Source organism: Conger conger, chromosome 12, assembly GCF_963514075.1.
Source record: "Conger conger chromosome 12, fConCon1.1, whole genome shotgun sequence".
NCBI classification, from domain to species: Eukaryota; Metazoa; Chordata; class Actinopteri; order Anguilliformes; family Congridae; genus Conger; species Conger conger.
Genome location: NC_083771.1, coordinates 19933579 through 19960714, shown reverse-complemented (window position 1 = coordinate 19960714; position 27136 = coordinate 19933579). Strand labels below are relative to the sequence as shown.

At 44.0% G+C, this 27136-nt stretch overlaps 2 protein-coding genes across 5 annotated transcripts in view; both read right to left on the bottom strand.

The window, feature by feature from the left end:
• LOC133142100 (huntingtin-interacting protein 1-related protein-like) overlaps positions 1-8441 on the bottom strand; it is a 34411-nt gene extending 25970 nt beyond the window's left edge. Inside the window, exon 1 of one of the 2 annotated variants that reach the window (XM_061263077.1) lies at positions 7926-8441. In XM_061263077.1, the coding sequence (XP_061119061.1) occupies positions 7926-8003 (78 nt within the window). In that variant the 5' untranslated portion in view covers positions 8004-8441. Of the gene's footprint in view, positions 1-2425; positions 2530-7925 lie in introns of those variants that run through there. The other variant, XM_061263078.1, reaches the window with a different exon arrangement.
• Positions 8442-8537: 96 nt separating this feature from the next.
• Positions 8538-27136, bottom strand: ccdc62 (coiled-coil domain containing 62). 3 transcript variants are annotated; one of them, XR_009710159.1, is made up of 16 exons: positions 26630-27136; positions 26205-26329; positions 25988-26031; positions 25403-25528; positions 24367-24637; positions 23485-23651; positions 22566-22667; positions 21809-21980; positions 20339-20419; positions 18333-18421; positions 15762-15862; positions 14303-14459; positions 12438-12608; positions 11903-11951; positions 11081-11781; positions 8538-10025 (listed from the first exon to the last, which is right to left on the bottom strand). XR_009710159.1 is itself a non-coding variant. In XM_061263079.1 (16 exons), the coding sequence occupies exons 2-15, from the start codon at positions 26278-26280 to the stop codon at positions 11087-11089; spliced, it is 1668 nt and encodes a 555-aa protein (XP_061119063.1). In that variant the 5' UTR covers positions 26281-26329; positions 26630-27136; the 3' UTR covers positions 8538-10025; positions 11081-11086. The 3 variants fall into 3 exon arrangements, 1 of the variants encoding a protein (XP_061119063.1); XR_009710160.1 differs by having other exon boundaries at positions 26205-26296; XM_061263079.1 differs by having other exon boundaries at positions 11081-11148.

The following is a 27136-nucleotide window of genomic DNA, read 5'->3' as shown; positions in this document are numbered from 1 at the left end:
ACTGTTCTACAGAGCGCTCAGCCACACACAATAAAGTTGTTTCAATGTTTCTCAACAGAGTGCTGACCGCAGCTCTGATAAAAAATAACAACACACGGAGGGGAAAAAAAGCAGTGCAAACACCTGCAAACATGCTGGAAACTAAGGCTACGCCATCTTACACCCAGCCCTACGTTTGAAGAAGAAGAAGAGAAAAAAAAAGACACAAGGAGCGTACCAGCTACGTCATTAGAGGCTGGATGTTCTGGGATGTGCTCACCTTACATGTAAAACTATGAATGGTGAAAAGGTTTCTTTGCAGTTTTGGGTGTGGCCCGTGCATTTAAGTAAGACACCCTTACAGGTAGAATTCCAGACTTCACTTAGCAAATTGCACCTCTGAGAGGAACAATCATCTAAGCACAACAGAAAGATTAAAGCGAGATTAAGTAATGGCTCTGTTTATTTAATAGGTCACTTCTCTGACTGGCTTATCTGAGAGAAATAAAAAGCACCAATTGGACTACAAAGTATGGAGGAGGGGTTAGCTCTGTTTATTTTTAAGTCCTATAAAAACTCGGTTAGCAGCTTAGTTTCAGCCAAAACAATGGTGCACCTGAGAGAGGTACATCCACAAGGGCAAAGCTGCCTGCCAAGCCCTTGCAGTCTTCACAGGGGACTGTGCCTGGAATAGTTTGTTCTCCTCGTACACCCTTCAGCCCTCTTTCTGATACACTTCTGCTTCAGACCCCGTGACATTCAGAGCAGTGCGCGTACGGACCACTGGCCAAACAAACGGAAGCAGCGCAGGGCTTTGTTATCTGGGCTAATGGGCGGCAAGGTGTGGGAGCGCGGTTACACTCTACCCGTTTGTAGTTGAAATGAAAAGTGAGGACGTGTTTTTTGTTTGGGGGGGGCGATAGTGTTACAGGCGGGACAGGATGCCGCTGGCTGCCGGCCCGAACCGGACGGACTGGTGCGGCGAGGAGCGGTGAATGTGCGCAAACGGAATCCCCGCCCGTGAAACGCCGCGCTGCCTGTTTGTGTGAAGGGTGGAGTCGTGTGGTGGCATGCACACCCCCACCTGCCGTGTGAGGTGTACGCACAGAGAGATTTTTTAGTAACAAAGGAGGCCAGCACTTCACAGACCCAGGGGGGTTAGGCACAGATCAGATACTCCTCTCTACAATTTCAGCGAGATCTCTATCCCAGATCAGCCAGTCAGAGCCACAGAGCCAGCACCCTTTCATGATTGGTCCCTCATTTTGTTCATTTTTTTGGCAGCATTATAATGGCCAGCCCTGTGCTCACTGCTAAATGTCACCAGGTCCACTTCCTGAACTGAAAGCTTGTGGACTCGGTTGGCAGTGGACAAACCTGTTCTCAGGTTTGAATTGGATTTCCTAGTGACCGTTGTGTGACACACTTTCCTGCTGTGCTTATGGGGGGGGCTGGTTCGGCGATTCACATACTCCCTGTTACTGTCTGACCTTCCTCTGACGGGATGGCTGTTCACACTCACCATCGCATGGACACAGACATGCACCAAGACCCACAATTCCAATATCAAAACAACAAAAACCACTCCAGAAAACCCCCCAGTTCTTTCAAGGGTGGCACAGAGCTTTAAATCACACAACAAGGTGAGTCACCTATATTGTGTATGAAATACAAACAAGCGAACACATATTTTAAGTAATCCACAGGAACTAAGTGGATATACTGTTCTTTGCTCATGTGTAGGCAATATAATCAGGACAGTCAGAGAGCAGGGAGAGAGAATGCACAGTCATCACTGTGAGCATAGCCGTGGTGCATCCCAAATCCCTCATAACATCAATGATGTCATCTCATCATCATGATCATGATGATCATCATCATCATCATCATCATCATCACCATCATCATCACCATGCCTTTCCATATCACAAAACCCAAATGTCCACTTATTATTGTGAAGGATATCCCCTGAACTGCTGAAGAGGAGAATGGCATAAAGACCCGGTGTTCTGGGACCGGCATCATACACTGGACTGTATTCAGTCAACACTCATCTGTAGCTTTGACTTCCAAGTGAACCAAAGCAGTGCGCACACTTCACTCACAAGACTCATTCACACAACAACAGAGTTACTCTGACACTGACTGTTCCCTATTCTGCCACCACTGAGGAAACACCTGTTCCAATATGCTGCAAATATCCTTCACCCACAGATCACAAAAAGCATGTAGCATTTAGGCTAAACACTCACATACCGTCCTTATACTGAATATTTCCTCAACAGTTTGGGCTAATTGCCCAGCTCAACTGCACAGCAGCAAGCCCCACCAAGGAGGGGTCTAGATGAAGGTCTCTTTCTTCCAAATAGAGACTGAATGTTGCTACTCCTGGTAAAGATGTTTAATGGTTCTATCCTTGTTATAGATGTTGTTTAGCAGCTCTTACCTCGTCATCCTTACGTCGAAGCAAAGCGGTGGTCTGCTTTGAAATCATACTTCTCTGTGTCTGACTAATGCAGCTACAGCAGCCGTGGTCAGCAAGGGATTCAGCCCTCCTGTTTATTACCTGTCCTTATCAGCTTAGTTCAACACCAACTGCCTGGTTCTGGCTCTCAAGGACATACAGTAACACTCCGCTCCTTCATTTAACAGAAACAACTGCCCATATTGCCACCTTACTTAGCTAACAGTGCAGTCTGACGTGACAGTGCAGCCCGTATGTATTTGGACAGTTGGTACCAGCCCCTTTGCAAATACTGAGCTCATCAGTGCTCCCTTTCTTCGAAATGATGTTCCAACCAGTTTGTTTTGGCAAGCCTATTGTTTGGCCTATGCCTCCGACTGTTTCTCAGCCTCATAATGGGTTCCTTGACTGTCATTGGTACAACTCTGGGCCTTGTGTGGACAAAAGCCAATAACACTCCAAAGGAAATTAAAAGCCGAGAATCAAGACTAGATACTGAAAGCTTTTTTATACCAGCACTATAGAAGTGATTGAACACACCAGACTATTCAGATACAGCTGAAAAGCCAATTGTCCAATTACTTTTGATCCCCTAAAATGGGGGCGCTATGTATAAAAGGATGTGATTCCTGGCCCGATATGGATCATTTTGGTACAGTGTCTTTTAATAAGTGTACGGTGTCAGTCCCTATATGTTGTTTTATGACTGCCACTTGCCACTACTGCACAGTGTCCTTGGGTGACATGAAAGGCGCTTTAAATAAAATGTATTATTATTATTATTATTAAATACCCTCAAATTAAAGGGGTTAGTCTCTCATTATTTAACCTCACATTCATGGTTTAATGTCAACTCCAATGTCACCAATAAATCGCAGAACACACACACTGTTCACTCACACACTCACACAGACTCTCCAACAAGCCTAACCTGCATGTGTTTGAACTGCAGGAGGACACCTGGAATAACAGGATTTGAGCCAGGGGCCTTCTTGATACCCACTGTGCTACCGTGCTAACCACCCATTACAGAATACATGTGTAATAATCGGAAAAAAAGTGCATACATGCCAATGAGAATTTTGACTCATGGTGAGAAACAGGCTGGCTGGCCAATGGGTGGCCCTGAAGCTTCTATGCACCAGTTCTCCAGCCAAAAAATATTATGTTGGTTCTCATCTTAAGAATAATCCATCTCTCTGGGTGTCACATACTTTAGACTTCAGCTCACAACAACAAGAAAATGTCCAAAGCCACACGCCAAAGAATGATGTCACCTCACCTGTGTATAACACCTCTCCAGTGTAGAAAATAGGTATTATATCCCAATGACGTCATCACTTCAAATTATCTTTTGAAGATACAGGCAGAATACCAAGTAATATGAAGGTAAGACACAATGTGGGAACAAATTCTCCTGAAACTCAAAGTTCACCTGGAATGTTACCTCCCTAGGAACAGCACTTAATTGTTACCACTGAGTTTTAATTAATAATTATTAGCACTAATATTAAGGTCAGATCCTTGCCGACGGGGATTCGAACCCAGGACCTCCTTGCTATGAGGCGGCAGTGCTACCCACTGCACCATCCATGCCGCCACCTTTCCAGCTCAGTACCACTTAAATTCATGCATATTATTTTTTCATTTTGTATCCTTTTCATTTCTGTAATATGGATCGGAGCAATCAAGGAAATGCAGTCAATTTTGGTACTCGATTCACACTGGATACACACATCCATACTGAAAATTGCATATGTTTCCGGTAATTTACATTTAGTCTTTCACATAATTACAAAAACCTGTGGCTCTCCAGGACCAGGATGAAAGAATCCGTGGTTAAATTAACCCCCCCCCCCCCCCAATCCAGAAAAAAACAGTGTAGGTACATATTTATGGGACAGCATTGTAATACAGGTTCAGAGAAAGAGCACCAAGATGCGAAACTCCTTACGTTCACCAGGAGGCCATCATCACCAAGGCAACGGGCAAACTTTTACCAAGCTAACAACAAGCTGCAGTTGGCACAAGCAACATGTACCTTGCAGCATCCAAACTGACTATTATAAATACTCGCCTTGCGTGTTTCTTGTGACCGGTTCACAATAGACCATTATTGAAACAACTTTTGTTGTTCACTTCAATTTAAGAGCAACCAAGAGTTTCTTTTATTGTTATTTTTGTGGTTTAAAGAACTAAAATGTACATGTCACATGTATTGTTGAGAGTCCTCCCATCTCTTTTCCGGTTCTTCACTGCAAAACCCCCCCCAATAAATTAGCCACTCTTTTATAGAGGCTCTTTTAGTTCTGTTCAGACATTATTCTAGTGCGTGTATGGGCCAAATTATCTGGTACTGGTTAAAGCACTGTATTAGTAAATGGACGTGCCCCACAGTTTGGTATCTGTTAAGGCTCTGTTCTCATGCATGGATGGACCTCACGGTCTGGTATCTGTTAAGGCTCTTCTCTCGTGTATGGATGGGCCCCACAGTCTGGTATCTGTTAAGGCACTGTTCTAATGCACAGATGGTCTCTGTGGTGTGGTATCTATTAAGGCTCTGTTCCAGAGGTGGATGGGCCCCACAGTCAGGTATCTGTTAAGGCTCTGTTCTAGAGGTGAATAGGCCCCACAGTCTGGTATCTGTTAAGGCACTGTTCTAGAGGTGGATGGACCCCACAGTCTGGTATCTGTTAAGGCACTGTTCTAGAGGTGGATGGACCCCACAGTCTGGTATCTGTTAAGGCAGAGTCCAGACTGTCAGGCTTGTAGCCTTACAGGGTGACACCTCATTAGATCAAGCGTCACCCAGGTATGGGAGGTTGATGACATCACTGCCCACTAGGGAATCCATAGTCATCTATACTCTCGATACTGGAGGTTGTGTCAATGAATGCTGATGAAATACGATTGGGCATTCAATTTTTGGCATCATAAAAACACAACATATGCCGTCTGGTCAACATGATGAGCTCAAATGTCTCCATTGTTTGCATCCTATACAGTGTTCTAACTGAAGAACGCCAATGGCTAGCACATTATTAGCATTCCACTAATCAAAGATTCTTCTCCTGCATAAGAAGCTAACAGCAGAAGCGCTTTGCATGTTTCTGATCTGAACAGGACTCATTTTGCCCTCATGAACTGACACAATAAAGATTCTAGGATGACATGTGGAAAACCAACACAAATCAACAGAGTGTAAACAGGAGAAACGATGTGGGGAGAAAGAAAAGGGCTTTGTAGATTTGTTGAGTCGTATAATCCTCGCGATTCACACAACCTGTCGACTGTGAAAGCAGAATTGAGGGCATTATTGATCGATACAAACTACACCAGCTCTGATTTTCTCACGACAGTATCTAGAGTCAAAAGAAGCCTTTCACGTGCTGAAGGAAACTGCTGAACCAGAACCTGTCCGACAGGTTTCAGCTGTAGAATGAGGACAGACTTATGACAGGCTCTTTATCTAAAGAGGAAAAATGGCACAGATTCTTCTTCCTTTGCCTGCAGTTCCACCAAATATTTGATATATCAGTGGAATCACCTGACATTTCTCCACAAAACGTACGTCTTGTAACTGCCACATCATCATTTGCCTAGCGAGCTAGCTTCTGTTCAAGATCATGCCGTTTAGCCAAATGTACTATTGCAACCTATTCTGGATAACATAATAAAACAACATTAGCATTACTATTAAAATGAAAATGTATGACATGTATTTGTGAAGCACTCTTCAAAAACACCAACAAAAAAAAACAAGGCATAAATGACAAGATGACCTCAAAACTATTTTAAAGATAAAGCAATTCTATAAAAGTTAGAGTCAAAGTGCTTACCACACAAGAGCACACAAATAATAAAAGGTAGGTTAAATCAGTTTTTATTTATTTATTATTGTTGGAAAGTATACACATTGAACAACCTTAATTGATCAATAAACTGTCTGACAAAACCCAATCTACATAGGCAAATTCAAGCTAAGCTCTGTCTTGAAATTGTATTCCAAAGTACGAAACCATGTGCGCTAAACAATAATATTGGATGACATTGGGTTTAAATATTTGAATACTGGAGCCATTTAGCCACTCAACATCTACAGCCAGCTACGTAAAGACACTGTTCACCTGTGACCAATGATCGTGCACCAAAACCACAGCCAAGTCATTCTTAAATGAGGCCCCTGGATTCTCAGCTGAAGAAAACACGAATGGATTTTTAGAAACTAAAACTATTAAAATATTAAACACCGTTACTTGTATGTAAATCAATAAACGCATCAAAGGGGGCTTAGCAACCAACTAAGACCTCCGCTTCAAAACTAGGCAACCAGTTCTGTCGTCGACGCCCACTCGCCACGTGACAGTTTCTATGAGAAATAATTTACGCCAGAGCGGAGAGGAAACTCAAATTTCAAAACACAGGCATAAACGATGGGCATAAATACATTCAATACTATTGTGACAAAGAACGACAAGAAGTTTAGATTTATTTATTCGACTAAATTGAGCATGAAGACATTTTCTGAAGTTATGTGAAATTAAGATGCAAAAACTGTTCACCTGGAACACAGAATTTGCGGTGCAATGCGTAACGGATGGCAAAAGTTGCAACAAATGTTGGTAGCAGCTGAAACCTGTCGGACCGTTTCCCCGATTACTTATTAGCATTCATCGCTTCCAAAAAACGCTTGAGCAATTAAACCCGAAAGGAGAAACGAACAGTAATATATTGTGTGGGTGCCCAGCGGCAGTGATGTAACGATGACACAGTGTGCAAGCAGTGTGGTTATTAGTTTTTTTTTTCAACAAGCTTGACTCGTTTCTCAGGTCACATCATTTCCTTGTTTTTCTTACCCAGGTCCCATCAGTAGCCTTCACTGTGAAATCACTTATAGGCCATTTTATGATTTTGTTTTCATTACACTCCTTTTCTTGTATGAACAGTGGCCTGCCGACTGAGTTAGAAACGTAGCCTAGGCTACACGTGGAATTCGCAAAACACAGAGGATGACCGAAACACAGAACGACAATCTGAAGTAAGCTTGGCTGAAGACTATGTGGTTGGCATTATCCCGTTCAACAATTCCCTGATTATAAACCAGCCAGCATTCCCATGCTTACGAAGTCGCATCACATTTGAATATGATGCGTTTAGTTAACGTTCTCCCCAATAGTTGAAATGCCAGATTACAACTCAATACGCTTTTCCGTTGTCTTTGTGTGTAAATTGGGAGTGCAACGCTACATGACATCCCTCTGGTATATTTACACCCAACATAACCAATGTCTACAGAGTGCGTAGACTTTTGAACGCGATGTAATAGCACCTGTCCGCTCAGCATCACCTGCACGGCTATGCGTCTACGAAGTGACGAGAAAAAATCGGAGAAAACATTATAACCCTCACATCAACAAGGGTCATACAAGTCTATACTGAAGTAATTCTTAAAAAAAAAAGAAAAAACATTTGGTAGTATTACCTGCTGCTTGTCAAAATGTTCTTTCTCCGCCCCCAAACTGTGTTCGGCCCTTCGGCTTTTTATCCTCGAAGAACTCATACTCCAGCTTTTTCAGTACTGGTATTCCCAGGGAGTCTTGTTGGTATATTTATCCCAATAACAATGAACTGCACATCGGCTCGCCCAAAATATTACAGAGAAGACAGGATGTAGGAGACAGTTGAAGCGTACGTTCAGGTGGCGTTCTGACGAGAAGAGCCAATGAAAACGCAGCCCTTCCTCAAGCTAGCACCGAATGCACTGCACTCACAGGGGAGGGGAGATCTGGGCGAACTGCTCTTTTAAATAGATGTCGCTGCATTATGGGAGACGGAAGGGAGTAGCGTGCTCGCGATACGCGGTTTCCTTCCTAAGGTGGGGACAAAACGTAACATTCAAATGTCGGGACAGGGAAGTACAAAGTTAGGAAGGTGTCACGATTTAACGCGTTGGTCCGAACTGGATCTTGATCGTTCTGCCCCGCCCTGTGGTTTTATGCGCGGTGTAGTTTTAGAATTCAGCTGCACTTGTACGTCATTATTTGCACTGCTGCACACACAACGCGTTTGGACGCTAAGCTCCAAGTTGAGGCAGTTATTGCTTTGTAGTTATTTTATTTTAATAATAAAATTCAGTATTAACCACCTCCACAGTGCTAACGTACAGAAAATAAAGTTGTAAAATAGACACATTTAGAAATGCTTATACAAACACCCTTATAAAATCTAGGTAAAAAATGTTATGCAGTCACTACACAGAATACTGTCGGTTTGGAACTGTCAACTGCTCCTCGATATGTTAGCAGCCCAAAATAAAAGTGAAGTAATGTTATTGTTATTATTGGTACTTCTCAATGTACTAACACTTGACTTAAATTCAATTCAATTAAAATACAAACATTTAGAAAAATACAAAAGTAAAAGACAAAGAGAACATTTTAAAATGTCACATTCTTCTATAGTCTTGAGAATGGCATGACTACACCAGTGCAATACAAAGGAATGTTGCTTCTGACAACAATCCCAAATGATCACCATCTCCACAGGCAAACTACATCTGAAAACCAGCTCAGCACTCAGACCTATCATGAACACGAATGTCTGATTGCATAATTTACAACACTGCCATTTCTACATTTTGACCTGAGTTCTCCTTAAATAGTCAAGTTTTAAAAAAACACCAATATCTGCAGTAGAATAAGCTTTAGTGTCTACAGTTTGGCATGTATAAAAATACAAAGAGCTGAGTGTAAACGTTGGTATTTTCCCCCCGCAAATGTGGTTTCCCAAGAGGCTGGATTCAGCTGCTTTAGCCATCGGGCAGGTTTACAGCCACCAAAACTGGAACATGACGAATACAACAAAACCCCTTCCTGAAAAACTAGTTTACATGACAACTGATTCAAATTCGGTCACAATCTAGTTAGTTGCTTCATATAATATAATGCATTTTTAAGAAACCAGTCAATTGTAGGACACAATGGTTCTGTAAAATGCAGTTCAACACTGAAGAATTACTCAGCCTAAGTCACCAATTTGCCTTTCAACATACTTTTGGCAGGAAGTAAAATAGTACACTAACATTTTCACTTAGCCTGAATGCAGATATTTACATGAGAACATAGGGGTGACCCGTTTGAAACTTGCATAGGCCTTACGAACACTGGCTGGAGACAATGCATTATTCTTATGGAACAATTATAGTATGAGTGCTAGGTTTATTTTCATCGGTCATACAATAAGAGTTATAATTTGTCCAAAGACTAGCTCCTGGCTTAAGAAATGTACCCACGTGTGTGTGAGCGCAAACAGGTGTTTTAAAAGACTTTCACGTTGCCTAAGCAACTCTGACTTGGAGATGACCGCTAAATGGTTTCTTTGGTTTTCAGGCCGCCATGCTGGATAAATGCAGAGTGGCTGGCCTTGCTGGCAGGGCAGGGTGGCTGTTGGGTTCGGTCAGGTGTCCACTTTTGATACTCCACAGGTGTGCTGTCTTGTGCTGGGTCCACCTCTACAGCACCCACACGAAGACCAGGTCCCCGCCCCTGTGGATTCTCCCCATTGGCTCAGCCCATCTGATGCGCTGTAAAAACCAAAAAGATAAGTCAATCTCAACAGGTATTTTAGTCTTATATTTAGACTTATTTCTATTAAAATAGTAAACTAAATAAGATCAATGTTGCCAATGAAGCAAGGCATTTTATTTCTTTCAATATTTGACAATAGGGTAAGAAAATGTCACTTGTCAAGCAAACAGTAAGCAAACAGTAAGTAAGCTTATTATAAGACTAAAACACTTAATCAGACACTTTTTCTGCAGTGTCTTGTCTATCTGTCCAGTGGCCAGAGAGAACATTCTTGTGACAAGCGAGTCAAATGTGCACCTGTCATTTCACCTAAAATCATCTACGAAGTTACACGTTCAACCAACACATATTATTTTTCACTTTTGAGAGACTGTAGTATTTTTGCAAATAACTTTTGTATTTTGTTTGGGTAAGCAGTAGTGCAGTATAATAGGTAAGGTAAGGAACCTCAAGGCTTGTGACCTAAAGGTTGTAGGTTTCGATTCCCAGATAAAACATTACTGTTGTACCCTTAAGCAAAGGTACTTAGCCTCCACTGCTTCAGCACACAGTCAGCTGTATAAATGCACACTACGTAAAAAATGCACAAGTCGTGTAACTTCTATATGGCAGTAATGTGCCTGACAGACACACCAACAATGCTGGCCCTCATTGGCCATTGTTCCAGGGGAAAAGCCCCTGTCTGCATTTCCCATTGTCTCACTCAAAAGTAACCCCACAACTCTTTATCCATCTCTCCCTCTCCACCTCAGCTGATGTGTGGTGAGCATTGTGGCACAAAATGGCTGCCATACATCACTCAATGTGGCTACACATTGGTGGTGCTTGAGGCCAATTTCCCACTCATCACTGCAAAGTGCTTTGAGTGTGAGAAAAGCTAAGAGCTAAAGGTATTATTTCTGAATTTGTACAAAAGCATACATACACAACAAGTATACACCTGAAAGTTTTTCTAAAAGTATTTTGTTACTTCTGAAGGCAGACAGCTACTTTTCATGGCTTTAACAGGTTACGATCAGGCATGCAGCAAAACAAAAAATTCCATACTAACCTTGGGTCACACAGTTTTATTGGCGCCGTCAACAAAATGGCTTCCTGTTGTGTCCCAATGGTTCAGAACTGCAGGTTTGAAGCGAACATCAGTTAGCTCATTTGCATCCTTCACAAAGATCTCATCTACTAAACATGGCTGAACTTCCTGATTATTCCAACTTCATCACAAAGTGCACTTCTTAAGCTTTCATGAGCAGAAACTTGTTTGAGGTCACCTGCATCGACGTGCACCAGTAGTTGGCTGTATTGGCTCCATTATAACAAAATAAAAATGGAAAGAAATACAAGTTATGAATGACAAAATGATATGCTGACTACACATACAATGAGGATCAGCACTGAGGTGGATATTGAGCCTATTGACTAGGAAGAATCTGAGCTTGCCTCTCCAATGCTGTAGGTTTCATGTCCAGGTAGGACACTGCTGTTGTACCATTGAACATGGTACTTAACCCGAATTACTCCAGTAAGCATCCATCTCTATAAATGGATGTGAGCAACTTTGGAGCACCTGCTAAATGCCTCAAATGCAAAAACTGAATTCAGAGCTCTGTTAAAAAAAAAAAAAGAAAAAAGACCCTTCATTTTACATACAATCATAATCCTCCACAGTGCATCCCAACAGAAGCTGCATCCATTCACCTTCAATGACCACGAGAAGCCAGGCCACAGTTTCTTCTTCTGAAACACGTGGGAGCTCTGGCACAGCAGAGCTTCAAACAATTAAAATAACAACATAACCTGAGCCACAGCAATGGAAGTCATTCACACACCCCAGGGTTGCCTCTGTCATGTGGCCTGAGGTGTTATTAATATTTACCTGAGAGTGAACGGGCAGTAGCATTCGCATTTACGCATGCAGTAGCATCCTACAAATAAATAAATAAATAAATAAAATAAACAGGGGTAAAAGAGCTGATGTATTTCTGTTGTTTTAGCAATAAAACACATATTACAACATTACACATGCTAGACTGCCTGCTTCACAACTAACTGTGAGCAAAATGTTCATGTAACAATTTCTGCTTTTAACAATATTTTACATTTAACTGTGGGTGAAACTACACTGGAAAACTTCCACAGAGTCTACCTGTTTCTATGGCAACAATTACTGAGATTTCAGTTTCTGATCACTCTGGGACATTACGCGTTGAGAAGGTCACAGAGCAGCCATTAAACAGCATCTTATCGGCCTGTTGTGTTGTCAATCACCTGAATGAATTTTGGCTGTATGGTGAACAGTCAATTACAGATAATCTCATAAGTCATTGCTAGCTTGCTGAGAAACAGGCTATTCCACATTCCTGCCGAAGCCAAAGGCAGTCTCAGGTCTTACCCTGTTCGAGCTAGCGTACCTTGGCTGTCTCGCGGCTACCCCGCTTGGGGGCGGGGTCATACAAGGGAATGCGTGCTGATTGGTCCGTGTGGATGTGGGCGGAGCCAAGCTCTAGGCTGGCCACCATCTCCTGGGACTTAGCCAGCAGACGCTCTAGACAGCTCGTTGGGGAGAGCCGCCCGTCAAGAGTCTGTTACAAGAAAGACAAGAAATACATTTTTTTTAAATGAAGAATTTGCACCAGCAGCACACACAGGCAGTCTCTGTCCTTTCAGCTCTTGGCCTTGTGTGAGAAAAACAGGGCCACGTGTCCTGGCCCCAGCACAGTGCCAGTGGCTGCTTGTCAAAAGGCTGCACATTACTCATTCTGTAGTCATCAGCCTCTGTGGCTTCTGACAATCTGTTGCAGTAACTGTCAAATCCTTTTGGGAGAGTGATGATGAGATTAAAAAAAAAAAAACTGGCAAATGCGCAGATGCACTGACAATTTCAACCGACTGTTAAATTTGCACACTATCTTTCGATTTGATTAAATGAGTCTGTGATTGACAGCTCATGGTAGCTCCATTCAGTCAAGCAGGGGTCATCAAACAGATTTAACCCAGGGTCAAATTCTCACTTAGCACATACTCCAGGCCAGACTAGACTCCACCCCTTCCATGTCCAAGCAATGGTACTGTCCCGCCTGGACTATTGCAATTCGCTGCTGGCTGGCCTTCCAGCATCTGCCATCAGACCCCTACAACTGATCCAGTATGCTGCAGCTCATCTGGTATTCAATGTTCCCAGACATTCACATGTCACCCCCCTGCTCAGCAACCTCCACTGGCTGCCTGTTATGGCTCGCATCAAATTTAAAACTTTGGTGCTTGCATAAGGGAGGCAGTTAAGGGATCAGCCCTTATATATACTCAATCACTTATCAAGACCTAAACACCAGCAAGACCCCTTCCGCCACTTTGTGCCATCTGGCACCTCCCCCTCGCTACACCTGCACTTCTTGCTCACGACTGCTGTCTGTCCTGGCCTGTCCTGTCCTGGCCCCACGGTGGTGGAATTACCTCCTGGTGGATGTCAGAACGGCAGAGTCTCTGACCTCTTTCAAGCGCAGACTGAAGACTCATCTCTTCAGGCTACACCTTTCCCTCCCTAACTCACCACCATGATTAGCCTTATATATGCCATAGACTATAATGGCACTTATATAGTTATATAGATATATAGGTGTCTTGTATTAGCTATTGAATTGTTGTACTCGGGGTATTCTAGCTGTCAACTGTGGTATGCTAGTTTGGAAGTTGGTGTATTCTTCAAGGGTTCTGATTATCTGTATGTTTACACTAGGACTCGGAACTGTACTGTCCTCTCGGGTCCTCTTCACACTTGTTCCTGTGTTTGATTTGCACTTCGTTGTACGTCGCTCTGGATAAGAGTGTCTGCTACATGTAATGTAATGTAATGTCTCCAAAAACTGATATTATAATTTTTTGTTATTATCAAGCAGCACTCCCATAGGTACTATTATGGTTATACAGCCTACATTTCAATTGCTAATGATGTGCTCAGTATTTGACCTTTTTCAATCAGTACTATATGTTGTTTAGGGGCTGGTGGACCAGCTCAGGGGCGGCTAAATGACGACGACCACATTAGTTTTTATGACCATCCCTGTATTCAAGTTGTGTTTTATTGACCTACGTTTCGACAAAAGATGCCTTTGTCAGGCTCTCATAAAAGCATCTTTTGGCAAAATGTTTTTTGTAAAAAACATGGAGGAATTTTTTATATTTTTTATTCTCCGCTGGTCAGCAGCTCTCTAACCTTTGGGTGTACGCCATTTTGTGCGTGCCGTATGTGCCCCTCCCCATGAAATCAGTGACTCACGCTGTCAGGCGACCGTTGCTGGGTTCCCAGGTGTCCGTTAGCAACGACACGGGGGGAGGCTCTGGATGGGGAGGGGCCGTTTGTGAGGCCAGGGCTCCGCCCACTCCTGGGTGACAGGGCGGGGCAGTCCAGGAACAGGGAGGCCAGGTCCCCCTGACTGTGAAAAGGTGAGAATCGCCAAGACAACAATCACCATGACAGCAGCCCTGCAGTCCCCAGCCTTTCACATTTAAAACACAGGGCTAATCTAGTCCCACCAAACACACAAACCTGCGAGTTTGGCATGTTTCTATGGGCCACTCTGAAATCTATCCACTGATGCGTTCTCTTTTGGGAGACGACTGCCAGTGAATGAGAAGGGCAGAAAGAGATGACCACAATTTTTTGGGAGGTTTGAGGTCACAGATTCCAGCCATTTTATTTTTTTTAAATACCCCCGTGTTTCTCCAGGAACAGAGTTGGGAACCGTTGTCTTACTGAGATCTTGAACAAGGTCACCGCCCTTCTGGCCAGACTGGGAACATGCCTTCTACAGTGTCCTGGCTGCCTCGCGTTATGGAGCATCTCAGACGCCAGGGCGCCAAAACCCCACTCCCCTGTGCCTCTACATTGCCTGATGTGACCTTTGACCTCACCGTTATGACTCAGTACACCTGGGGTGACTTTTCCCCAACTTCCTGTCCAAGTCTCCTACCCTGGCTTGAACTGGATTGATAGCATTTTTGAGGGAGGCAAGGCACGCTCTACTTGTTCCTGACCAAATTAAAATTCTCTGCGGTTTAAACTGCCAGGTGACGATACCAACTGTGACGTTGGAAAGAATTGCACTGGCAACAACAAAACAAACGGTAAGTAAAATGGCTGACAGCTCCGTGTAATGCTCTTCAAAATGTGAGTGGTGATCCTGATCGTCACACAAAAGATGGAAATTCTGTCTTTATAAAAGGTCACCAGTTCTGATTCACAGATGCTGATGTGGCTGAGGATTGCACAAGATGTGTCACTGATCAGTCCTCTGGCACCGATCAGCTGCCAGTTACTGATCAGCCCTCTGGCACCGATCAGCCACCAGTCACTGATCAGCCGCCAGCTACTGATCAGCCCCTGTCCTGCAGCGGCCATCCTGCCGGCTCGTCATCCCGTTTCTCAGCTCTTCCTCTGTCCATGCTGACTGCTTCCTCACTCAGCCAATCACCAGTTCAACCCACAGTGTACATCACAGTGTGGCACGTGGGTCAGTGTCTGTGCACTGGGTGGCTCCCTGGTGCAAAGTCAAATGGGCATGTTGGAGGCTTTGTACAAAGCCCTTTAGAGTGACTCCAGTGTTGTAGTGTGACTCTAGTCCTTTAGTGTGACTCTAGTCCTTTAGAGTGACTCCAGTGCTGTAGAGTGACTCTAGTCCTTTAGAGTGACTCTAGTCCTGTTGAGTGATGAGTTAGAGTGAAATGTGTCCGCTCACCTCCCCAGCGACGCCTGGGTCCTGTGTTGGATCAGTGTCTCCTGTGCGCTCTCCAGGTTCAGCTGCAGCAGCTGCAGGTCGTTCTGCTGGTTCTCACACACCTAACACACACACATGTAGATACACACAGACAGGTAAATTCCATGCAAAATGTACTTGTATGTAACTGACTGCATGTGATATCTGACTGGCTGCTTGCATGTATTACTCTGCAGGGATTGCGGTTAAAACATTTTGGCCACCGCACGGGACGCTGGGTATGGAGGCAGGATGGGAAACCGCAGACGCAGAGGGAAGAAGACAGAAGAACGTCGGCCATTTTCAAAAGCATTCCAACGCCGGAGTCGCACCAAAGGCACGTGCTCCGGTCGGCATGGCGACGTGCTGCCACTGCACAGGAATGCTGGGGAGGGGGTTTGTGGCATGCTGAAGTACTGGGTGGCTATTTTAGGAGGAACGTCACACTGCATTTCAGACAGGCCTTTCACCGGCTGAAAGGATTCCACATCTCCACATCTCCAATGGGAGGCTACTGAACAAACAAACTGAATATGCTACTGTACAGTTACTGAGCCCTGTTCTAATCCAGACAAATAACGCTACATAGCAACGGTCAGCTGTGTGAGCTGTTTCTATGTGGTGCTTTACATATATAACTTTATTTACTTACAGTGGATAGAAAATGAATACACAACCTGAACATTTTTTCAGATTTACTTGACATATAGCCTGTAATTAAAGTGCAATTAATCTATGTGTTCTTTCTGCAAATCTACATACAGTACTTAACCTTTTCAAAGTGATAAACCAATTAAAAAATAGTTTTAACATTAATTAAAAATGAACAATTGCAATAAATTGGTTTGATAAGTATCCACCCCCTTTACTGAATCATCCCATAAACTCACAGTAATTAACTTGATGACATGAATAAAAACAGCTGTTTACCATGGTCCCTTAGTATGCAAGAGCAGTCTCACTGAAAGGCAGAAGCATGGGCTCCAAAGATCTCACAAAAGAGAGTTGTGGAAAGGTACACATCAGGTGAGGGATATAAGAAGATTTATAAGGCTTTGAAGATACCTTGGAGCATCATACAACTATATCAAAGATATTGCACACATCTGGCCTGTATGGAAGGGTGGCAAGAAAAAAGCAATTTCTCAAAAAGGTCCACCAGGAGGCCTGCTTGAAATTTGCAAAAGAGCACCGTGGGGAACCTGCAACAAACTGGCAGAACGTTTTCTGGTCTGATGAAACCAAAATAGAACTTTTTGGCATGAATGCCAAACGCTATGTTTGGCGAAAAACCAAACACCGCTCATCACCAAAAAAACACCATCCTGACTGTGAAGCATGGTGGTGGCAGCATAATGTTATGGGGATGTTTCTCATCTAAAGGGACTGGGGAACTTGTCAACATTGAAGGGAGGATGGATGGGGCCAAATACAGGGATATTCTGGAGAAGGACCTGAAGAAGTCTGCAAGGAGACTGAGAATGGGTCCAAAATTCATATTCCAGCACGACAAAGACCCAAAGCACAAAGCTACCACTGAGTGGCTTGTAAATAACCAGGTGGAAGTGCTGGAATGGCCAAGCCAAAGCCCTGACCTAAATCCAATTGTAAACTGTCCATCAGCGCAAACCAAAAAACCTCTCCCAGCTTGAACAGTTCTGCAAAGAGGAGTGGGGGAAGATCGCCAAGTCCAGGTGCGCCAACCTTGTGCAGAGCTACCCAAAAAGACTGGTAGCTGTAATTGCTGCCAAAGGCGCTTCCACCAAGTATTGACTCAGGGGGGTGTATACTTAAAAAATTAAGAAATTTCAGTTTTGTCCATTAAATGCACTCTTTTTTTTCAAATTAAAACAATTTCACTGCATTCATATGGAATGTTGTGTTCTTTGGGTCAGGGAAAAACAAGTCCCATTTTAATCCATTAAATTTACATTCCGTGACACAACAAGACATAAAAATATTGAAGGGGGTGTATTCATTTTCTATCCACTGTATATCACACGGCATAACAGTTCAAATCCTCCAGCAATCTAAACATCCAAAACATTATATTATTAATAAATGAATACATGAATCCATGTGCAAACTAATGCTAAATACTACAAAATATGTTGCAATATTAGACATACAGAGAACACTGCTGTTCCACACTACACTACAGGTTTATCTCTGTAGTTGTGGTCTATAAAAAACATAGCCCAGTCTTTCAAGTCTGATAAACTGTGACATTCTTACACAGTAACATACCTTGTTGGATGGGGATTTAATAATAAAAACTGGAAGGACAATCCCTTAAAAGCCAAGCAAACCAAACAAATAATCACACTTTGAAGTGAAGGCATTCTTGGATACCCACTTGGGCTAGATTCATAATGTTTGTGAAATTTTTAGTCAGTTCAAAAGGAGATGCGTTTTTTTTGTTTATTATGTAAAATTGAAACCTATGTAGCCAATGATATGCTATACACATGTAGTTATGTTATACAAATGAGGTTTTGAAGAGAGTACACAGGGGTGTGTAGAAGGAGGTGTGTAAACACAAACATGGGGTACCTGACGCAGGCACTGCAGTTCGGACTCTGTGCGGTCCTGTTTGGACCGGGCCAGCTTCAGCAGCTCGTCCTTCCGGCTCTCATCTTCACCTGTGAAAACACACAGGACCTCCATCTACCCACAATGCACCACCAGAACGCCATCTACCAACAATGGACCACCAGCACACAGGACCGCCATCTACCCACAATGCACCACAGGACCGCCATCTACCCACAATGCACCACCGGACCGCCATCTACCCACAATGCACCACCAGAATGCCATCTACCCACAATGCACCTCCATCATACCAGAACACCATCCATAGACGTATATGTCTATGACACCATCTACACACATTGCACCTCCAGCATATCAGAACCTCAGCTACCCACAATGCACCTCCAGCACAAAATCTACCCAGGATGCATCTCCAACACTAAAGCCCATCTACCTCATGAGAGTTTCAGGGGATCTCTGAATTCTGTTCATTAAGTAGCAAAGTGCACATTATGGCATGAAGAACACACATGCAAGCACACATGTTCTAGAGCAGGCCTGGCCAACCCGCGGCTCTTTGCCCGGTTTCATGCGGCTCTTACGTTCATATCAAAGTTTGTATTTGTGTTTTTCTAATTTGCGTGTTCGCTTCGCTTGAGTTCAATATGGCATTTTCGTCAAACGTGCATGTGCGTGGGATGAAAATACCTCAAAGTTTCCCAGTAGGAGCAAGATCACTTGAGTAAACAATTTGTGTCAAGTTCGCTCTCAAAATGGCAGGGAAAAAATGCATAGCAAAACGAAAATATGAAGATGAACACAGGACATTTTTAACAGAGTGGGAGAGTTTATATTTTTTTGTTGAACGTAATGGCCATTCTGCCTTATATGTCAGGCGCCATTAGCGCATTTCAAAGCTTCAAATCTTCAGCGCCACTTCAGCTCACGTGAAATCAAAGCATCGATCTGTTCCGACTGACACCCATGTGAAAGAATTGCTTCGAGTGGCAACAACAGAATATAAGCCAGATTTGAAGAGGATTGTTCAAGACAAGGAATGCCAGAAGTCCCACTAAGCAACATGCATAGTAAAAGAAAAACGCTATTTACGAATTATTTTATTTTTGTTTGTGTCTTGGTTGAACTGAGAGTTTGTGTGTGTGTGAGACAGTGCGCACAATGCTCATTGTTAAAAATGACTGGCCTGTGGTCTTAGTAGTGTAGGAGTCAATTTCTGCCATTATCATGTTGGTGTGTGACATTTACAATAAATCTGGCTGAGCAGAGGTCTGTGTGTGTGAGGAAGGGATGGGTGATGTTCATGTGTGCCCATGTGTGTGATGTGGCTCTTTGCGGTAACACAGTAAAAAATGTTTTTCTAGAACAACTCTTCTGCCATTAAAAACAATTTTAAAAGAACCAGTCACGAGTTCAGCTCACAGTTATGATGCCAGAACCAGACTTTCCTGTTCATGGTGCGGCGCTCAGCTCTCCAGGAATGCACTGATTGGTGGATGCATGGGAAGGGCTGGGTGTGGGCCAACAGGAGTGGGCCATAGTGTCTGCTTCCCCCCACAGGACCAGCGGGCTCTCTCACATTCCTACCCTGTCCCAGCACATACCTGCAACACCCCCAAATCACCTGTACACCCCCAAATCTCCCGCAACACCCCTCATTAAAGGGGTAGGAGTACATAAGTGTTACTTCTTTCTATGCCTTTTTGCACATGTAAATAGGTTTAAGTTTAAGTGCTGGTGGAGGGAATTCATGATGTCTTTTTATATTTTGTTGTTAATCAGTTTTTAACTACTGTTTCTGTTTTGTTACTATTTTACATGTTCGAAATAAAGATATCAAATCAAATAGAATCTCCTGCACACCCCCAAATCTCCCGCAACACCCCCAAATCTCCTATACACCAAAAAAATCTGGGTACATGGGTGTGAGGTGCAGGCGTGCGGGGGTAGGGGGAATGGGGGGTATGTTATGGGGGGTACGGAAGTGCAGGCGTGCAGGGTCGTACCTGTTTCAGCCAGCTCCCGCTGCAGCCTCTCGTTCTCCTGTTTCAGCCGGATGTTCTCCTCTCTCTTCTCCCCCAGCTCCTCTGCAGGGACATTGCGCTTCAGTACAGAGCTCCATGCAGCAAACACACCATGCAGCAAACACACTGAGCTGCAGCACAGCATACTCAACACACCATGCAGAAAACAGAGCTGCAGCACTGCATACTCAACACACCATGCAGAAAACAGAGCTGCAGCACTGCATACTCAACACACCATGCAGAAAACGCGCTGAGCTGCAGTGCTGTGCACGTAATACACCGTGCACCCTGGTTCTGCAGAGCCACAGGGGGCTGCACACTTTCCTCACACCCTTTAGACCCCAAAACAGGCCCAGTGACTCAGCTGTGAAGTCAGCTTCCTTAATTGGCCACTTAAGTATCATGAAGCCCAGTTAAGCCATTAGAACCAAGAAGCCCGGTGGCTCTACAGGACCAGGGTTATGGACCACTGCTTCAAAAACAGCATAAAAACAGGCAAAACCTTGGAACTGATTGAAAATTTTAGGCCACAACTTTAACTTTATTAAAGATAAAAATAGGGCACTGAATCAAGATATAACATGCAACCTGCCCAAACTGGTGAAAAAAAAAACGCAAAACATGTTTGTGTACTTCAGAAAGCTTTGGGCAATTCACACAAAGGTGAGCTGCTTTGTGAACTTGCGAAAGGGTGCGTGGTATCAGATAGTGAGGGCTGGTGTGTTTTTTATCTGGAGGATGAGATCTGATGATAGTCAGCATCTGAGCAGGGAAGTGGCACCACGGGGAGCAGATGAGTGCTCTTCAACAGCGGCCAACGTAACATGTGACTGCTCCTTCCATAGCAGGGGATGTGATTTATGTGTGTGTGGGTGTGTGTGTGTGTGTGGAGCGTGTTTCTGTGTGCGATTGTATCTACGCGTGTGTGCCTGCATCTGTGTGATAGTATCTAGACTTGTTTGGTGGGAGTGTGTGTGTGTGTGTGTGTGTGTGGAGTGAACGTGGCATGTTTTCTACCTTTCAGCTGGGTGTTCTCACATTACACCTACATTTTCAGAATAGGGGATTTAGTATCTAATTTTAATTGAGTTAAACTTGTGGGCTAAAATGTTCAATCAGTTGGCTCTCAGGTTTTTCCTGTTTTATGCTGTTTTTGAAGCATACGCATAACCCTTGTCCAGCAGAGCCACAGGGCTTCCTGATTCTCCACCCTGGTGTCCCAGGTGTATGTATTCGTAGTGTGTGTGTCTGTGTGTGTGTGTGTGTGTGTATAGAGTATGTGAGTGTGTATGTGTGCGTGTGTATATATACATACGCATGCATGGTGTGTGTGTGTGTGTGTGTGCATGTGCGTGTATGTGTGTGTATATGCGTGTGTATATGCGTGTGTGTGTGTGTGTATGTGTGTGTGTGTATGCATGGTGTATGTGTGTGTGTGTGTGTGTGTACCTCTGATCTGGGCGTTCTCCACCCTGCTTTCCCTGCAGTGGCGGTTCAGCTCCTCGGCCTCCCTCAGGGCCCGGGCCTCCCGCGAGCGCTGCTCCTTCAGAGCTCCCTCCAGCTTCTGGAACCGCCCCGACAGCTCCACGATCAGGTCTGTGGCCTTCAGCACGTCCTTATCCTGCAACACAACACACACCAAGAGCGCTACTGGAGTCCTTATCCTGCAACACAACACACACCAAGAGCGCTACTGGAGTCCTTATCCTGCAACACAACACACACCAGGAGTGCTACTGGAGTCCTTATCCTGCAACACAACACAGACCACGAGTGCTACTGGAGTCTTTATCCTAAAAACACGCCGTCTGGAGCTACACCAGGAACAAAAAAATATTGCAATTTACCTTCATGACATGTTTATCCTGTCACACAGTCTGGAGCTCACACCAGGAAGAAACTTACTGCCTTTTATCAATCAATCCTCATCTCATCTTGTTTCAAGCCAGTGCGCACAGTGCGAACCATTATATTGTGGCATATGTAGGACATTTTTTGAGGGCAAGAAATGGTGCAGAAATTGTACAATTGGAATTCAGACACTCTGAATTAAAATGGCGGACACTGAATATAGTCTACCATAGAGTGAATAGGGAGCGATTTCGGACCCCGCTCTCATGTGTGCGATCGCTGGTGTACTGTCACAGGGGGAGGTGGACGGGCTGTGAGGTCACAGGTCACGTGACCGGCCCGGGGGCCCTCTCACCTTCAGGCTGAGCATGGCGGTGAGCTCCTCCTCGCGTGCCTGCAGACGGCCCACCTGAGAGGACAGCTCCAGGATGGTGGCGTTCAGGCTCTGGCTTCTCTCCTGCAGGGGGCAGTGTGGGCCATTACTGCCTCACACGCGCCACTCTGTGAGTGAGCTAGCCTCCTCAGCTCATTTACAGACACTGAACCATGAAAAGGGGAACATATCAGACTGTCTTAGCCCTGAGGAATAGACAACATTAATTAGGCTTAGAAGTTACTTAGATAAGTGATACTCCTTATTTCCTCAAGATGAAGAAATGATATCCAGGAAATGTACATTTCTTGCGTCTCTTCGGCAAGTGAAACCTGGTCATGGTGTCTTTTTCAAGAGGGCAGCTAAAAGAAAGGTTATATTTTCTTTTCAAAGATAGGGGCATTGCAAATGAATGCATCCCTTTAACACTGGACAGGTTTATCAGAATCACACTGTGATCACTGCCAAATCAAACAATGATCTGTGTGAAGTGGCTCATTTATACATTCCAAACGCTCAAGTGACACTATCAGCATTTTTGGCGATAACAATCATTTTCATTTCAGAGTTTTATGTTTCAGATTAAAATATAGCCCCACCATGTTATGTTACCTTTAGCAGCACTGTGAAAACTCTCATGGCTAAAAATTCTTAAGTAAAAGTGAGTATACAGCAACAGAGGTGGAAAATCCAGCTTCAGAAAGTAAAAGTCCCCTCCGGGGTTTTGTTCCAATCACCTGTTTTGTCCAATCAGCACAATTATTCGGCCAGGAGGTAGAACTAATTACAGTTAGTGAAATTAGCAGGCTGAGTTAACGGTTGGAAGAAACACACAGCAGGACTTTTACGCTCAACCTCTGGTGCAGCTGTGTGGGGCTCCACCAGAGGGCGCTGCAGGTACCTCCAGCTCCTGGCAGTGGCTGCTGGCCTGCAGGTGCTGCTGGGTGAGCTGCTGCAGCTGCAGCCGTGTGCTGCCGAGCTCCGCGCGCTCGTCCCTCTGACGCGCCTCTGCGATGCGCAGCTGCTGCGTCAGCGCCTGGATCACCTCCTTCCGCTTCTGCAGCTCGGCTGGGGAACAAAGACACACGCCTGTCTCCCGGGAAACAAAGAAACCCCGCCGTCACCTAGGAAACGTAGAAACCCCGCCTGTCACCTGGGAGACAGGCCTGCTGCAAGCCTCAGCCTGGGAGTGTTACAGCACTGTTCTAGTGGATGGATTCGCTCTATGGTCTGGTATTCGTTAAGGCACTGTGTATGGATATGCTCTATGGTCTGGTATTCATTAAGGCACTGTGTATGGATACGCTCTATGGTCTGGTATTCATTAAGGCACTGTGTATGGATACGCTCTATGGTCTGGTATTCGTTAAGGCACTGTGTATGGATACGCTCTATGGTATGGTATTCATTAGGGCACTGTTCTTGTGAATGGATACGCTATGGTCTGGTATTTGTTAAGGCACTGTTCTAGTGGATGGATACGCTCTATGGTCTGGTATTCGTTAAGGCACTGTTCTAGTATATGGATACGCACTATGGTCTCTTATTCCTTAAGGCATTGTTATAGCATATTGATACACTCTATGGTCCGATATTCATTTTCAAAATGCTTTTCACGAGCCCGAGGATAGTCAGTGGGTGACGTAACAGCCACTTGGGTCATGAGCAAGGAAAGGAAAAGTGTGGATAAATATAAGGGATTGGAAGGAGCCCCTGGTATGAAGACATAATAACTTGGTTGTGAGTAATGGTGAAGGATAAAAAGGGCGCCCCCTGCAGTCACCCTCCAGCTGTGCGCTCCTCTGCTCCAAGGTGAGGACTCTCTGGCGGTCCTGTTCCCAGGCCTGGAGCTGCTTGTGGTGGGCGGTCACCATGACATTCAGCTCCTGATCCCGGTCCTTCAGCTCCACCATCAGCAGCTGCAGCTCCCGCCGCTGTTTCTGCACCACGCCGCTTTCCGCCGTCACCGTGGTTACCGCCGCTCCCGTGGTTACCCCCGCCGCCATGGCCCCGCCCGCCACTGCTGCCTTCACCGCCGCGCCCGCCGTCACCTTCTGCCACACGCCAAGGCACAGAAAACAAAATAATAATCTATAAAATAATAAAAACCATACTACAACACTTCCATTACAAAAATGCTACCAAAATACCACCAAAAGAAATACTTCTATAAACTACGATCAAAATGGTGGGCGGTGTGTGGTTTCCTTCGCAGGTTCCACAGAGATATAAACCACACGCAAGAAACGGCATAGATATAAATGTAAATGTAGGAGTTACAGAAATATCTCCCCATCCCAGGCAATGATTTGGCCAGTGTTCCTCAAGCCTAGTTCTGGCATCTCCCAGTAGATATGCTGATCTAGGATCAGTTATCTCCTGTCCACTTTCTAACCTTCCCCATTATGAGTTAGAGGGGTAAACGTACCCTGGATCAGCAGCCACACTCTGAGGTGCTTAATGAATATGGTAAGTGACTGTAATGCAGAGGTTGCACAAATCTTTTTCTGATGCAAATGAACATGACCCCACCACTCCACCCACACATACACACACACACACACACACACCATGTGCCTAACAACACCGTTTAGCCATGACTATATTGCCGATATACGATGACCTCTCGCATCTCATTGCTTTATTATAATTGGGTTGTTGTTCGACATGTAGTAGCCTACATTCACAGATTTACTTTTTTCCCCAAAAGACTTTCAGGCGACCCCATCCTCAAATCAGAGGACCACACACTGGGCTGGGACCCACAGATTTGGAGCCCTTGCTGTAACATAGTGTGATGAACACGGGTCCTGTGTTACCTGGAGCTGCGGCCTACAGATGGCGCTATGCTCAGGGGAGACATGACGGCTGCAGGTTGTGCCACCCCCTGGAGTGAGCCGGGTGGATGGAGAACGGACCTCTGCCGGGGCTCTGACATGGTTCTGCTGTAATGATGCAAACACAAACAGGAAAAATAAATAACCTACACAACCCCTATCAAAGAAATTGCCTGTTCCTGTTGGTCGGTGTATTGTGCGAAGTGCCATATAGTGCACTTGTTTGTCGAACCTATCAACAACTATGGCATTTATAATTCAAACTTAGCATCTTACATATCTTCATATCAACTCTATAGCTACAAGCAGACATGCCTCTGAGTGTATTCAATCTTTGTGCCAAAGATGATTCACCCATCACATTACTGTGACTGTACGTATGCTCTGGTGAAATATTTTCAAAACGTAAAATCTCATAAAAGGCAGTGATTTAATTCTGCATTTCTCTTTTGATCCAAAAGAATATTGTATATAACAATACCAACTTATACAGTATAGTTTCTGCAAATATGCATCTTCTATAGACACACAGTATAGTGAGGATTTAAGCACTTTTACTTAAGTTACCTTTTTAACTGGAGTGCTGTGCCAGAGATCTTTGCAAGAATTACCTGAGAGACAGAAAAGGTTTGCAGGGTCATTTTCACGGAGCAGTGGTGAACTTTTATAATATGTGACTGCTGGGAATGATAGGTTAAAGGGAATTGTTATTGTATATATGCAATAATTTAGAGAATGCAGATAACACTATCAAAATTATATGAAAAAACAAAAAATGTCTTACCAAATATGGGAGAAACACTTGGTGCTGAACTTCTCAAGCTTTCATTTGAACTGCATTTGCGTTTATCGGTGTCCATCGCACGTTACTCATGACTTGAGGGTAAATAAACACAATCCAAGATAATCCTGTTGGCGAATGTCAAGTTACACAACTCACTTGCTAATTTAGATCATGAAAGGGCAGATTTTGTTTCCCCCCTGAAATGGGACTTTACGTTAAACTAACTGAAGTAGCTGAAGTAACAACTTTCAGTTAAATAAAACTAGCTGGTACAGAATATTTTTTATAAAATTAAACTAACGTTAACATAGTCAGCTAGCAGCTAGTGAACTGAAAAAGCAACGTTAATACAGTAACTGACAGGCTAGATATATTAGAATTACAGGTAGTCCTGGCAAGCATCACTGGTCTCTTTCGGAGCTCACCAGACAACAAACAAGCTGGCTCCCAGGTTACGGTGGAAAACTGCTTAAAACTAAGTTGGATAAGTTCTTTGAAGCATCTTAATAACTTCAATATTACTTTCCAGCTATATACTCGTGCTTCTGTTTGGTTTTGTCGGAAGTGACGTGACGTGACCGGAAGAACGAAACGAAAACAAAATTTAAAAAAATAATGAAAACAAAATATTTCAAGACAACGTGCAGTTACAAAATGTTACAAATGTTCAGTCAAAATGCTACTTGGACTTTCAGACGTACGCATTTCTAAATAAAGTCTTTATTAGTAGGTTATTTACAACACGGTTTGGGAAGTTTCTCGTAATTCTTTCCATGGTTATAGTCTTCTATTACTTTATTTCACTCGACAAAAAGTAATATAATCAACGCTGTTTACTTCTATGTTGTCTTTGCAAAGTCATTGATTCCAAAGTGCGTTTTGAGGCTTAACGCACGCAGACATACAGCGTTACATGTCGATGATGACTGGAT

Bases quoted from the DNA above. Each gene is read 5' to 3' on its own strand.
- ccdc62 (XM_061263079.1), bottom strand. From the start codon at position 26,280: ATGGACACCGATAAACGCAAATGCAGTTCAAATGAAAGCTTGAGAAGT. The intron at 23,652-24,366 runs GTGACTGCAGGG...TTTGTTCCCCAG, and splicing joins GAGGAGCGCACAGCTGGAGG to CCGAGCTGCAGAAGCGGAAG. The intron at 22,668-23,484 runs GTACCTGCAGCG...TGCCCCCTGCAG, and splicing joins GCCACTGCCAGGAGCTGGAG to GAGAGAAGCCAGAGCCTGAA.